At 36.5% G+C, this 14,606-nt stretch overlaps 1 protein-coding gene across 8 annotated transcripts in view; it reads left to right on the top strand.

Annotated features, from left to right (window-relative positions):
- The window catches only part of LOC577880 (bromodomain adjacent to zinc finger domain protein 2B), a 92,270-nt gene that overhangs the window by 7,540 nt on the left and 70,124 nt on the right, over positions 1-14,606 (top strand). For all 8 annotated transcript variants that reach the window (XM_030972748.1, XM_030972749.1, XM_030972750.1 and 5 more), the window contains exons 2-3: positions 10,281-10,360; positions 13,245-13,442. In XM_030972748.1, the coding sequence (XP_030828608.1) occupies positions 10,281-10,360; positions 13,245-13,442 (278 nt within the window). The remainder of the gene's footprint in view (positions 1-10,280; positions 10,361-13,244; positions 13,443-14,606) is intronic.

Genomic DNA, 14,606 nt, shown 5'->3' with positions numbered 1-14,606 from the left:
CCCTGTCCTAGTAGCCTACTTTGTCTTTTAAATCAGTGTTACATACACACACACACACACACACACACACTAACAAAGGAGCTCAAGTGACCACAATAATTCCGTATCAATTAATTTATTGGCAATCCTGAAATGGTGTCCCTGTCGGCTGTGGAGAAAAGTATTATAGATTAAATCCCACCCAAAAATTATTTAGAATGAAAATACGCTGGTAAAATCTTTTCTTCTTTTTTCAGAACAATTTCTAATGATTTACAATTAATTTATTATTATCACAAAGCAGTAATTACACAAAATGATACATTCCATTGGATTTAACAAAATGTAAAACTTATCTGTAGTTTATTCATGAACGATATTTTTTAATTTTTTTTTAAGTCTTACGAAAAAGTAATGGTTGTGCTTCTATTACAGAATGTTCTAGTGAGAAGTGTGCACCTCACTGTGATCAGAAGTCTTTACCAGACCCCTGTGACAGCTGTCACATACCTGCAAACCATTTACCAATCCAATTTTGTCATATTTTTTTTATGTGTGTTCCAATTTTTTAAATTTTTTATCGCAAACGATTTTCTTCACTGACAAGGTCCTGTAAACGTCAGTTAACCGTTTTTGCCCAGGACTACCTTGTATCATTATCATGTAATTCAAAATTGTAGATTCATCACAAATATGATTGATTTATCAGAAACAATAATGGAGCATTTTCATTTCATATTGTATATCATATGAAAAGTAAGTTATTCAGCCAAAATATTTATGATCTTTATCATTAAACTATGGCTCATACAGTGTGGTCATATCTTCAAAAATAAGGCTAAGATAGCACCAGAGAGCATCTAAAACCCTAAAGCTTCCAGGGCCCTTGGGCGGGCCCTGGACCCCGGCCGCAAGGGACTTCGCGCTTCGCGCTCGTGATGTGCTGTGCGCTCGCTTCGCGCACATGGTGATGTGCGCTATGCGCACAGAGATTTTTCTTTTGCAATTTTAGTAGCCTCCTGTAAATCATAAATAGCCTGCTATCAGAAAAATTAACAAGAACCCTGATATAGATACTATACTATGTACGGTAGTCAATTTCTCTACTCTTGTTAGATTTATGCCTGTTTCCTGGTTTCATGCTGTTTGTAGAAGCAGATAATACCCATAAAATTGCATAACTATACCCCTAGAAATGATCATGATCAATACTTGGAAGAAACATGATATGCAAATTGTAAATGTTTACATCCAAAAGAAAGTAAGGCATTAGGGAACAAAACGTTTTGCAAAATACCAGCACATTTTATGATAGCACTTGGTTCTTCCAATCCAAAGCTTACTCACAAAGAAAAAAGGCTGACTACATATATAATCTGCAGAAAAACAAGATATGTTGCTCACAGTTTAACTTGAATACCTTTTTAGTAATTTCAATATCCTGCCTCGGTTTCAGTTTCTAATTATTTTCCACCATGGGAAGTATAGCTTGTACAAGGAGACAGAGTTGAAGAAAAAATAGGAATAATACTGCACTTCCCTTTTATAGCCAGCATGTACTGTATGAAAGACATATGTCAGAATTCATCGGGCGTGCGAGAGAAAAGCAAGCAGTCTCAATTACCGCTGAATGGAATATTTTATGACCAGGTGAAAAAAAACATGCAGAAAATTATTCTAGCTAGCTCGAGCTTTCTCTCTCTCTCTTTCCCAGCCCACTGTCTCACTCAAATATGAATAGATAAGCCAACATTTTGATGTGCATTCTTACGTTGTCGTGTGCGTTTTCTCTCGGAGTAGCTGTGATTATAATAAGCCACGACAATTGCTTTTCACTTTTAACCTCCATGGGCTGTGTTATTTCATGAGTGTATAACGGCGTTCATTGCACAATTTCTCTTTTTCAATATTGCCTATGGATATTCTTTTGGTTGAGTTGACCTGACTTGCTTGTCTCAACTGGGTTTTTTTGGCCAGCCAGGAATGTGAGTATGGTTTTGATAATATTTTAACTACATGTATGACTGTTTATGAGTCAGCATACATTGTGCAAAGATAAGGTTTCCGCTATATATCAGTAAATGGCATTACAACTACTCTAATATGGTGATTGGCTGATTGCTTTACATTGCACGATGTTTAGTAGATGTAGTGTAACCTGTTTCTGTGTATGAAACCTTACAGTACATTTCTACAAAGAGGTATTTTGAAAATGATGTCTGATGAAGAAAGTTTGCTAAGCCGATGATTGAAATCTCTTTTGTATATTGTAGCAGAAAGGGATTTCTATCATTTCATCAATCCATTTCAAGTCATTTGCTGAAAAATATTAACTGTAGCTCTGTTTCTGAATCTACAGTATACAGTCGGTTTTGAAATGTTACAGCCCACATGATATATTTGTACAACATGGATGTTTCTCTGTCTCTCATACTATCTCTCTGTCTCTCTCTTTCATTTGTCAGCTTCTCCCTGTCTCTCTATCTCTCCATGTAGTGTAAGCTTCTAGAAATGACTGAGAGAATTGGAGGGACTGATTCTGTAAATATACCCACATGTTGAATGGACAAGTCCTGAAACTATAGACCAATGGAAGCTCAGACTGTGCCCAGTCTATTGTGTTAGTGTTTTCCTATGCTTTAATATAAAGATTGTACTCAACTCAGCAGTAAAGTGCTCTGTATTTGGTATATTCTTACCCCTTTGAATTTAAGTTAAACTTACATGTAGTTGCAATAATGCATGAGAATTGTTTTCAGAGCAGTTTTGTTGGAGAAAGGAAATAAACTGATTATTACATGCCAACAGAGTTACAGTAGGGTTAGGGTTGAGATTCAAAGCGAGCGTTACGTGAAGGTTTAGGAACTTTAGGAAATGTCTCTCTTTGGGACTTTTATGAGAGATTTTGCAGGTAAAGCTCAAAAGATGACATGAACTACATGTATTCAGTTTCATTGTGTGTACTTGTGTGCAGCTGGCTTTTGTTTGTTATAGAGTTAATCCCATTTAGATCGCTATCACTTTGATAAGTCCTTACAGACCTTAGAAGTAAATGATGTAGGAAAGGCTTGCTATTTTTCTGGTGATGGACTGTTGGATTTTTGTGTGGAACATTTCAGTTAAGCAATTGTCATGTAGGCTTGTATCTAATGATGTGAGTCGGAAATTGACTCCTTTTCAATATCAGCATATAAACTAAACATATCAAAGATTGAGTATGCTATTTCATTGTAGTATAACAAGTAAGTTGATTGAGGATTACATCGTAGATCTGGTTTTGAATTCATGTAAATGACATTTGCTGTAGGGAGCTGTATTGAACTGATTGGGTGCATGCATTGCTTGTGAAGACAAGGATATGAGGGCTCAGTTATCAGTCAAGTGAAGCGGAGAAAATACGCTGATGAATTATTACGAGAGCTCTCTCTGTTGAATGATATAAACATGCGCTGGTGCGATTGGGAGAGCCTGTTTTATTGTGCATTGTGTACTTGATAATGTATAAAGCAAATTGGACTCGTCTATCGCTCCCTCCTAATTATGTACGTGTAGGCTATGGACAGATATATCTCATTATGCGCAAACTTACTGCGTTCTGTCTATTATGTAAACATCAATTGGCATTCTTCGCAGGCAGCTAGGGTTGCTTGCAGCATATTTCATGAATTACTTATTGCGGTAAAGGAGAGGGCTTATGTATTTGATGTGTTTTTTGTGAGGCTTCATAGATAATGCGTGCGTTCAATGGTGCCAGTTACTGTTGTATTTTCTTGGTGTTTAAAAAAATAGTTAATAGTGCCTGAGGCTTCAAGGCTCACAAAGATGGTTGTGCATTGTTTAGGGAAATAATGTTTTGCAGCTGATTAAATGAAAAACAAACCTTTATATTAAAAGGTCTAATGGTTTTGACCTGATCTGACCAGTATGATCTGGATGACCAGGATTTCTTAGATGCATTTTGAAAGAATAGTTGTAGTTTGCTAGAGTAGAATAAATGTAGTATTCTCATTTAGGGGAACATTTTCAGGGATATAGGGTTTATTGGCTGAGTTATACATTCAGATAAAAAAAAAAAAAATTCTAATGGTTCAATTACAGGATCTCCACCTCCTATATTGTTGCTTCAGCAGATAGTTTTATATGTTTGTCTATATTTTATTGTCTGTGGGTTGAGGTTTATAGAAGAATAGAATAGGAAGAATAGGAAACTAAACAGTCTGTATTGATATGAAACTGCAGTGTATCATTCAAAGCAACATTCAGTTCAGTTCCTTGTTCAGGATATAATACAAGTACAACACTATAAATGGTGCATATTATCTGGCTGATAGAGTCCTAGATTAGGCTTTACCAACTCCAATGTATGGAAAATAACTATGTATCCACTGTGCCAAATAAGCTTTGAACAACAAAGCAGTTATTGAATTTATTCTGCGCTCGCCTTTTTCATTGAATAAATTTACAGTTTCCTCCCTTGCACTGCTGTGTAATCATTTATGCCCAAAGCTGCGTCTATGACTGAGTGTATGGCATAGCAAAGCAAATTTTGGGGCTACAGCATTTTAACTCCCCATTTATTTCAACATTGAAAGCAAGACACACACTGAATAACACACGGCAGGGTTTGTAAAGGGCAGAGTGGACTATTACATCCAACAAGATATAAGCTTTCCAGAATGTCTGTAATTTATATTCGCAAGGTTACCTCTTTGTGCTGTGTGTTCAAATCTAGACTCTAGTCTGATGTTTATTTTATGTGACCTCTCTGATCCCACATATATGTAGTGCCTAAAAATAAGAACCCTCTGTTTTGTTCTGCAGTGTGTTTTAAACATGTGTTTTTCATGTGATAATAGTGCACTGTGCAAGAATGTTCTTGAATAATGGCACTAAGGTGTAATAGTTGTTCTGTTATTTTACTGAACACGCAAGTTGTAGTACAACTTTTAGCATGATGCGCTTGTGTAGACTGGCTTTAGAATTTACTGTTTGTCTAATTTAGGGAAAGTGCTTGCAAATGGAAATGACTTTGCATCACAGATCATCATGAATTGACCTTTTTTTGAAGGGAGGATTACGTTTGTTCGTTAGTCATTAAACTATGGGTGTGAGCTGTATTCATAACGTCTTGGCATCATGTATAAGTTTAGGATATTTATTGAAATAACATAAATGTAGGCCTGCCTACATGTTCGCGGCAAGGTAGCAATGATAAGCATTGAATTGCAAAACTGGGTATGGAAGTTGAAGAAATTAACTACCGGTAATGCAATCTCTGAACTTATCAAGATAATATGATTATAGTTGTAAATCAAAAATGCCTCAAGGTATTCAAGTAGACAACCAGTCTTGTTTGGAATGTCTAACCTGCTGATTGATATTTGTTTCCATTTTTTATATATTTTATAGAAAAGGCATACAATGTACATTGCATAAAAATAAAATGACATAGTTCAAGCAAGTAAGAATCCGATGAAAAGAGTTTTGACGAATCATATTCTTGATATATGAATTATGTATATTTATCCCATAGTTAAATTTGTTGACTATTCAATTTTTGTGATCGAGTACAGGTATTTAACAGGTACACCTGTATACATTGATTTAGTTCAAATTATGAAACAATTTGATGAAGTGACAAGTCCATTCTCAATGCTATTGTTCCCAATTTCTAGACACTTTTGAAAAATATCCTAATCCTCATTTGGCTTTACTTTGTTTACTATGATTGTTAAAAGTCTTGCAATCTACACTTCTATGAATGAAACAGCTTCTTTTTCCCCAAGTCTATAAAAATCTCCAGGTGGTCTGTGATGATAATTCACGGTGATTCATGGGGCATTTTTTTCCCTTCATTCTTTTTCCCCCTCTGACATATCATCTTTGTCTCCGCGTGAAGTTGAATCGAGAGTTTTTTTCTTGGGCTAGATTGATTGCTAGATGATGATTGTAGTCGGTAATATGCCTTAGTTACAATACAAGCATTTCCTATCGTGAGTCATCAAGCCCCTTGCTGCAGTGCACTGGGTTTGTCTTAACACTGTAAAAGAAAAGAAAATTGTCTAAGTAACTTATGCAGTGTCACATACAATTTTAATTTGTTTGCAAATTTCAAGCTCGCGGGGATTATGTCGGCTTACTGCACACTCATACACATCACATGAAGTGTATTGAGAAAAACACTTCACTGTATATCACACTATAAGCCTTTTAGAGTTGCCCTGCTTGTATAATGTATCTGTGCATACATACTTATATCGTGAAAAGTTCACGCTTGTCAAATGACATTATTCTTTGCAGTCTGAATGCTACAAAACTTCTCCCTTGAAGGATGCTTTAAAGCTTTGTTGTCAAGGGCTTTTCATTGTAGTCCATAATAAACATAAAAATTGTTATAGTTCCTTGATAAGGAAAGTAAACTTTTAGATATTTGTGATTGAATTAACTTTCAAAAGAGAAAATATTGCCACAAAAAACTTCTTCTTAATTATAAGGATAACAACAGATTTGCTTGTAAAATTTAGAAAAGAAAAGAAAGTCATTCACATTTGATGATTGTTCCATGCTGTCTTCAAAGATCTTTAGAATTAGGTTGATGAATTGATCAATGATCTGATATCCACAAATAAAACTATTTGTTGACCTTTACGCATGTTGAATACAATTTCTTTAAGAACTGCATTGAATGTAAATTGGATCAAAATCAAATATCAAGTTCAAGTTAACAGTTATTCCATGCATTTACATTTACCAATATATAGATATAGAAATGAATTAGCAAAGATGATAGAACAGAATATTATAAGGAAAAGGAGGGGAAAAAACTCACAGCAACAGTTGGATGCTGATAAATGTAAACTTGCAATGTATGATAGAGAGTTTATTCTGTGTTTGTTATAACACATAAATAAGTTTTACTTGACTTTTCTGCTTCTGTGTGGTGTAGGCCTATGACTGTACTTGAGCAAACTTCCTATAAGAAAGCTGGATTGAATTACTTACAAATGATGAAGGTCTTAACAATGCAAGAATAAGATTTGTATCTTGAGCCACATCATTATCACAAGAATGGCTCCTAATGATTCAGAAATGAGATTTTCTAGTCTGGGAAAAGATGGATCAATATTGAATCTATTTGATGTAAAAATTAGACTGGATGCCTGACTAGAACCAAGCTACCGATTGTCATATTTCTGGTGCTGCTATTCAAAATATACTTGACAGCTGCTTCTGTGGCATGTATGAAATGGGAGAGGAGGGGGAGAGAATTATTCAAGTTCTTTGTGCTAAGTGGTGAAGTTTAACCCTCTATGTAGATAGAGGTATGACAACCTCATATACCATTGAGGGCCGGGGGTTGGGGAACAAAGGAACATGGCTTGGTAGTTGTGACCTACCCTATAATCATGAGTTCATTTCAGTTCAGTAGCCCATCTGATGGTTTCACTGTGCATGCCACATTATCCAAAAGAGAAAACATGCACTCGGATTTGAATGTTTTTCATTCTTTCAACAAAAAAGAGAGTAGTACCCGTGTAGATTTTTTCTTAAAAGAGATGAATTGGAAGTGAAAAGGTTGACTAAGGTTTATTTATTCTTATGATGTTTTGTCAAGCTACTGTGGTGTATGAATGGGCATCCTCCCTCCGTGTCTCAGTTGATACATGTACATGTTATGGAAGATATTTCCTCTTCACCTTCTGCAATAAAGCAAGCAAGAAGAGAGCGAGAGAGAAGTAAATCTGTGTGTAGCGTACATATGGGATCAGCTATAGCTGGGGCAGAGGTGTAGCCATTTTATTATCTCTCTCTATTTTTTTCCTGTACAATCTACATACAATGTCAAAAAATCTGTGTGTGTGTATATGAATACATCACAGTAGGACATGCATGTAATTCGGGAGGCCATCTGACTCATATCATAGGAGTCTTCTCTATGCTATGTAATGAAACTCTTTGTGTGTTTAATGGCATTAGCAGATTTCTCTCCCTCTCTCTCTCTCTCTCTTTCTGTTTTTTTCTTCTTCTTCCTCTCTGGTTCTGTGCCGCATCAAGGAGAAAATCTTTGGAGCATGCCATATGTGGGCTTCCAATACTCAGCGAGTTGCACATTTGCATAGCTGTGATTGATTTCTGCTCAGAGATTGGTCGACATTTTGCTATTAACCTGCACCCTAGCTATCCCAGGTTGTAGCCGACATTAGATTACTGGCTCTTCAGGACCTGAAGAAATTTGGCAGTAATGATATTAAGACCGTGACGTGATGATGATGATGATGATGTAGTCAAAATATGAAGAGTTCTGTGGTATCGATTGAAAAGTGTGTTGATACATGCTATTATAAAATTAACTAATTGAATATGGACCTTGAGATTCCTCTTGATCAAACCCATTGAGAAAGCAAAACTAAATCATCTCAAAATCAGTTACCGTGTATCTGATGTAATGCAAGCATGCTACCTTGGCTTGATGCCTTTTGCTAGGAGGAATTACTTTCATTTATCTAATCCTCCAATTCTTTCTGTGGGTCATTTTTTTTTTTGTTGAACCAGGGCATGTGAGTTTAAAGTCTCACCTCCCTGGTTGAACCACCTTGTAAGTGAGAAACCACAGAGTCATTCATTTTTACAAGAAGGCCAGATTTCTCAGTCGATATTCATAATAATGCATAAGGAAGACTTGGTAGTTGGTACCCTAATTCCCCAGGCTCAAAATCAAGCTAGCATGCTTTTACATTAGGAAAAAGAAAAAGAAACAATATTAATCCAATTAATCCAATCCCTCAGAATCAGATAGGATGTAAAAGTGTTGGGCCTCAGAATGCATAACTACATGTACAATCATACACTTGTTTAGTTTAATAGCACTCGCACAATCATAAAGCATACATGTACCGATCCATTATACCTCTTATCTGCACAATGCATCCATATCAATAATCCTATTGTAAATTCTATACCACTATTGCACTGTCTTCCCTTTTTTTTCATTTGCAAATTGACATAAAGGTCAAGTAATGACTACGCCCCAATTTGTATGAATACATATTTTTGATGACGGCAATAGTTTGTATTTTCCATTTGGTGCGCCTCTTTAGATTCCGTACACTTCCACACAAACAATTATTCAAATCAGAATCAAACGCCCCTAGGCCTTGCTTACTAAAAGAAATCTATGCAAACAGTACGCTCAATTAAAATATGCAATTCCATCTTTCAATCCAGACTGCATCTGAAAAACACTTGCCTCAATTTGGATTGTGATGGTCATGTAAGAAATACAGGGAGGAGATCATGATCATGCAATCATCTGTTCAAAATCAGAGGTGGAACATTTGCTTAACAGAGCTTGGAATAGAAACGCAGGAACCATGAAATATTACTGTTTTTTCTGTCATGTATGCAGTAGTTTGGAGTGGATTGTATGAATATAAGTGGAGCAATACAAAGAAGGAGAAAGGAATCTAGCAGTCAAACAAGTGGTAGATTTTTCCTGTTATCCTGTGCTCTATAATTTCCTTTTAAATTCATCTTTTGCAACATGCAGATAATTTAACACGAGCGCTTTTGCAAAAATACTGTACATTTTGTATTCTTTGCAGTATAGTGAAGAAAATATTTGATATCTGAAACAATTTTCCCTTTAAGTGCCAACAGCAAATCCTGCTGCAACGCATCTGGTCTAACATGTATGTACATCATGTACCAGATCTTGTCATAATTAAAAATCCATTTGTTATTTCTGCAGGTTCTTCTTGTGGAATACTCCATGTATTTGTATCAAGATAATTAATGAATTAGCAACCATGACTGCAATTTTCTAATAGAAATTATATTTGAAGAGGCGCAATGGCTCTGTAGGCATTAATCCTCATTACCACTCCCTTGGAGAGAACTTTAAGCCGTTGGTCCCCTGGTTCTTTACCAACAAGCATAGTGGTGTCGGGGTTGAGTGGATATATCACTGAACTGGATCACAAGGTCCGTGGTTCTTTGGCAAGACATTAATCTGCATTTTCCACACTCAATCCAGGTGAGGTATATGGGTACCTGGTAGGATTATTCCTTGAAATGCACTGTGCACTGATAATGGCTGCCAGAGCTAAAGCTAGGGTAATAATTTCCAAAGCTCTTTGGAAGTGCATACCGGTAGACGTTATTTCATAATGTATTGCACGCTATACAAGAAATTAATATTATTATTATTATATACATGCGTTCTTAGCAGTCAGCTAAAACAATCATCATACAAATCTAACAAGGATTAACAGATACATATTCTTTTGTTTTTTATTTTTCAGTATGGAGCCAGCTGAGAGCTCTGCCCCTAAAAGTCCTGTTGGACTGGGGGCAGGTTTCTTTGATTCTTCACATCTCTTTGGTAAGTGAAACATTCCTTGAATTGATTTAAATCCATGAAAAGCAAGATGATCTAAATAAGATATGCAAAGTGATTGCAGTTTTATAATTGTAATCTCATTGTAGTTTCCCACTATCCTTTACTTGTAATCCCTGCCCAAACTCTTGAACATTTGATGCATTTCAATAAATGTTTGGAAGAAAGTTTCAATTCTTAAAGATGAACATGGTCTTGCATGTTTTATCTGTTGATTTATTTTGAATATCAAGGTTACAATGCTTTGTTAATGATAATGTAATGCATCTATATGGTTACGATGTAACTATTTGACGAAAAAAAGGAAAAATCAATTACTTAATTTGCAATTAATGTTTTTAACAACTGACCTGAGGTTGGACTGCAAGTTTAGGGAAATGTCACAGTCCTAGATTTATGCCAAATTATCAAAATACACCTTGTGAATTTTTGTTGGCATGCTCTACAGAACTGCTCTGCACAATTATTTTCCATCAAGAGATTACTGTTTCATGATAACAAGTGTCATGTCATCTGTGAATAGGATGATCCTTAGAAGATAATGTAAATCAACATCACCGGGATGAGTCAGTTTCTTCTATCAGGAGAAAATTACAAGAGAGCAGAGAATGGGTCTGCTTCAAGAATGCTATCAAAGATATCTGCAACAAATCGTCGCCCGACTGGCAGAAGGGCATTAGTGCGAGCGACTCGAACACTACTTTTTTGAAATTATTCGCATTTAAAGATTTGTTTTATATTTAAACTGCTTTTCGTCCTGAAAAATGGTTTAAAACTTTAAAGACTAATAGAAATGTTATAGTAGAACACGACCACAATTTTTTCTCAAAAATAAGTCAGTTTTATAAAAGTTTGAGGCAATTTAGTGCTTATGCCCTTCTGCTTAGCGCTTCATTTTTTTAAAACTGAAATTCAAGTTAACTCCCTTCTGCCAGCCAGCCGACAAAATTACCAGAGCACTGCAAACCACCAAGAGATAGTAAACATTGTATTCACAAATTATCCCTGAGGAAATTTCACATCATCTCATCTCTTTTGAAGGAAAACTGTACTGTAAATATCATGGAATTTGATGGAAAAATTCATTGATGAATGGGAAAGGTTTCTGTTTTTTACGGCTTTGAAGGATAAAAATACAAGCCTTGGCCCATCACATAGAGAGTTGCGATTGATTTGCATTGATCGCAAGTTCTCCAATCAATCACAGAATGGCAAACTTCTATCTCTTTATTAAGTTGCAATCAGTGGGAATCAATTGCAACTTTCCAAAAGACGGGCCCAGGAATATGATACAGATATTATGCAGTAAACGGCTTTTGCCCAGCTTAAGAACATTACAAAAAATACCTTATAAAAAAAAATGCTTCAGAGCGTTCAGATGAAGAAATCGCTTGGAAAGCTCCTGTAAACACAAATTTTGTCTTACAACGAGATGATAGATAAAAGAAAAGGTATTTCAATAAGGAACAGGGGAATGAGTCTGTGTCAAATACACAATCGTTCTTCTCTGAATGAATGCCTAAATTGTTACGGAGATAATCACAGCCCCCTTTTCCTCCCTCCCTCCCTCCTTCCTTCTCTCCTTCCCTCCCTCCTTCCTTCTCTCCCTCCCTCCCTCCCTCCCTCCCTCCCTCCCTCCCTCCCTCCCTCCCTTCCTCCCTCCCTCCTGTATCATTATAAGATATCAAGTGCAAAGGGGTAGCTCATTCCAATCCAATCCCATCCCATTTCTCTGTCAGCTTTCATCTCTTTGTTGAAAGCTAAATGGCATTATGCGGGAGCAACGTGTGATGCAAACCTTTGCATAGCAATAGCAATCGAAATGTCAAAGTGGTACACAATGCATTTGCAAGTACATATAGAATGTATTATTGAATTGAAGTAGATAAACAATTTGCTGATATGATGTCAGAGACTCGGCTCTGTGTGTGTGTGTGTGTATTAGTACACGTACACGGAGATAGGATTTCAAGTGACATGACTGGAGATTCAATTGATTCTTCTGTCAATATTTATGAAGGATTAAAAGAGAGCTTGCATTGCATACGTGTTTTCCAGCATACATGTGTTATAAATGAATTTAGATTCACAGATGTAAATCTCATGATCAAGCCAATAGATGACTCTTTTTCTCTTTCATAAGCCATTTAAATTATCACTCTCCATTTAGCCACTTAATCCAGCTCTTTAAAAAGAGATGCACTGTTAGTTTTGCTGAATCTTTCATTAATGATTGGTTAAATTTGTGCATACATGTATGTAGGCCATCAGTTTTTAATGTATTACTGTGAAATTGTCACTACTTCAATGATGTGTACAAACATAAACATATCTCTGTTTTAGATTAATTTTAAAATCAGTACAGAAATTCATATACCGGTATGACCAATCACAGTTTCTAAAGTAAGTTTTTACATGTAGGTGATGAACCTTTCTCAAAACCAACAATTTTTTTTTCATGTGTATTTAGAGACAGCTTGTCCTGTTGTTTTAATCGCGATAAAATGTTTCCCCTCACATGCAGCTTGGTATCAGACTGTCATTCAATCAAACAAAATAAATCAATCAGTAATGCATATAATAGGAAGTTATGGAGTGTTGGCCTAGATGCCCATGATGTACATTTAAGGTTCATTCAGGTGTGATGTGACAAAGCCGCTGCATGTTTTTAATGACGTAAAATGTAGTACACTTCACAAATCATATTTCTGTATACATCTTAAAACATAGAGCTTGGTGAATAGACACAGTTGCCATTCATTTACATGCAAAAAACGTGCCATGTCTAAACAATCCTTTACATACTGTAGAAACCAAGATTGTCAACAAATTACAGAAACTAAATTGATTGATATTTTGACCATTACAGCACATCCCTTGTTTGCTGCCGCTGCAGCTGCCGCTCACCCCTCCACCAGCCAAGACCAGTTCTCCATGACACACATGCCCAGTGCCTTTTCCATGTTTGGGGCACACCCCGCCTTCTCCTCCCATCTCATGGGGGCGGAGTTTGGAGGCCTCGGGTCGCTAAGGGCAACTGCTTCTTCCCTAGGTGCTTCCACTTCAGGTTTGTGTACATTGCATCATTTTATTGGTCGTCTTGTTTAGTTATGTATTAATGAGTATTTCTTTTCTTTCTCCTTCTTGTCAGTGTTGATGTATAATTTTTCTTTTTGGGGAGTACCGGATCTTCAACAAAAAATGAGAGTATGAGACCATGAATTTTATGCCAGTTTACCGAGTTCTTACGCGACAGAAAAGTGCTTGTGAAATTACTGAGAATATTTTTGGTTAAAATGCATGCTTTTGATGGTTTTCTGTCATTGGTTTAAAGTCCCTCGCCAGCAGAAATCCATCATGCATATTCATGATGTAATGTTACCCAATTGGCTCTGTGCCACCTCTCCCCGGCCAATGAATGAGCTGGCTTCCCCTGCAACCATAGCAACCAGATAGTAGCTTGAATGAAATAGCTTGCCAGCCAGTGAGTGTGGTGTAGGAGTTGAGTGTGTGAACGTGTGGGTGGGTCCTAAGTTCAATGACCCATTTGTGTGTTGTGTGTGCGCGCGTGTGAGTGTGTGCTTGGGTGGGTGTGTGTGTGAAAGAAATAGTCTAGGGGGAAGCATGAATGAGTGAGTGTGCTGGGCACTTAACCTAAATGGAAGTCCTACAGCTGAGTCGAGCTAGTCTACATCACAGACTCAACTATGTCACGCTAGGAATGGAGTAAGTATTAGATAGCGGATGCCGTCACTGAGCATTGTGATAACCCATGGGCAGTGTTTGATATCATGACATACTAGGCGTGTGACAGTATTTCCTGACCCATTTTCTTGACGATCCAACAAAGCAGGATTTCAAAGCAGGATGCTCAAATCTTTTTTCTGAAATCCTTTTGCTGAATGTTTTGGCAAAGAGTATTTTAGTTTGGGACAATTTCATTCCTGTCTATGACTAACATTACATCAACATATATTTATTAGAAAAACTCATCTATTCTCATGAGGTGGGTTTTTATTAATAGAATACTTGTATGAACAAGCTGGTTTGGACAATTTTCTCTCAATGGAAACATACATAATTTGAACAGTACAGATGTATTGCATTTAGAGTTATTTGTGAGTGATCACTCGACAAATTCGATCTGTGCCGCAAGAACTAATGAATTGGCTTAGCAATAGTTAGCATTAACTCATTTATTCATTAATTTATTCTGCTACATGTACATTGC

Source organism: Strongylocentrotus purpuratus, unplaced genomic scaffold (assembly GCF_000002235.5).
Source record: "Strongylocentrotus purpuratus isolate Spur 01 unplaced genomic scaffold, Spur_5.0 spur5_scaffold_6, whole genome shotgun sequence".
Classification (NCBI taxonomy): Eukaryota; Metazoa; Echinodermata; class Echinoidea; order Camarodonta; family Strongylocentrotidae; genus Strongylocentrotus; species Strongylocentrotus purpuratus.
This window is presented reverse-complemented; position numbering and strand designations above follow the sequence as displayed.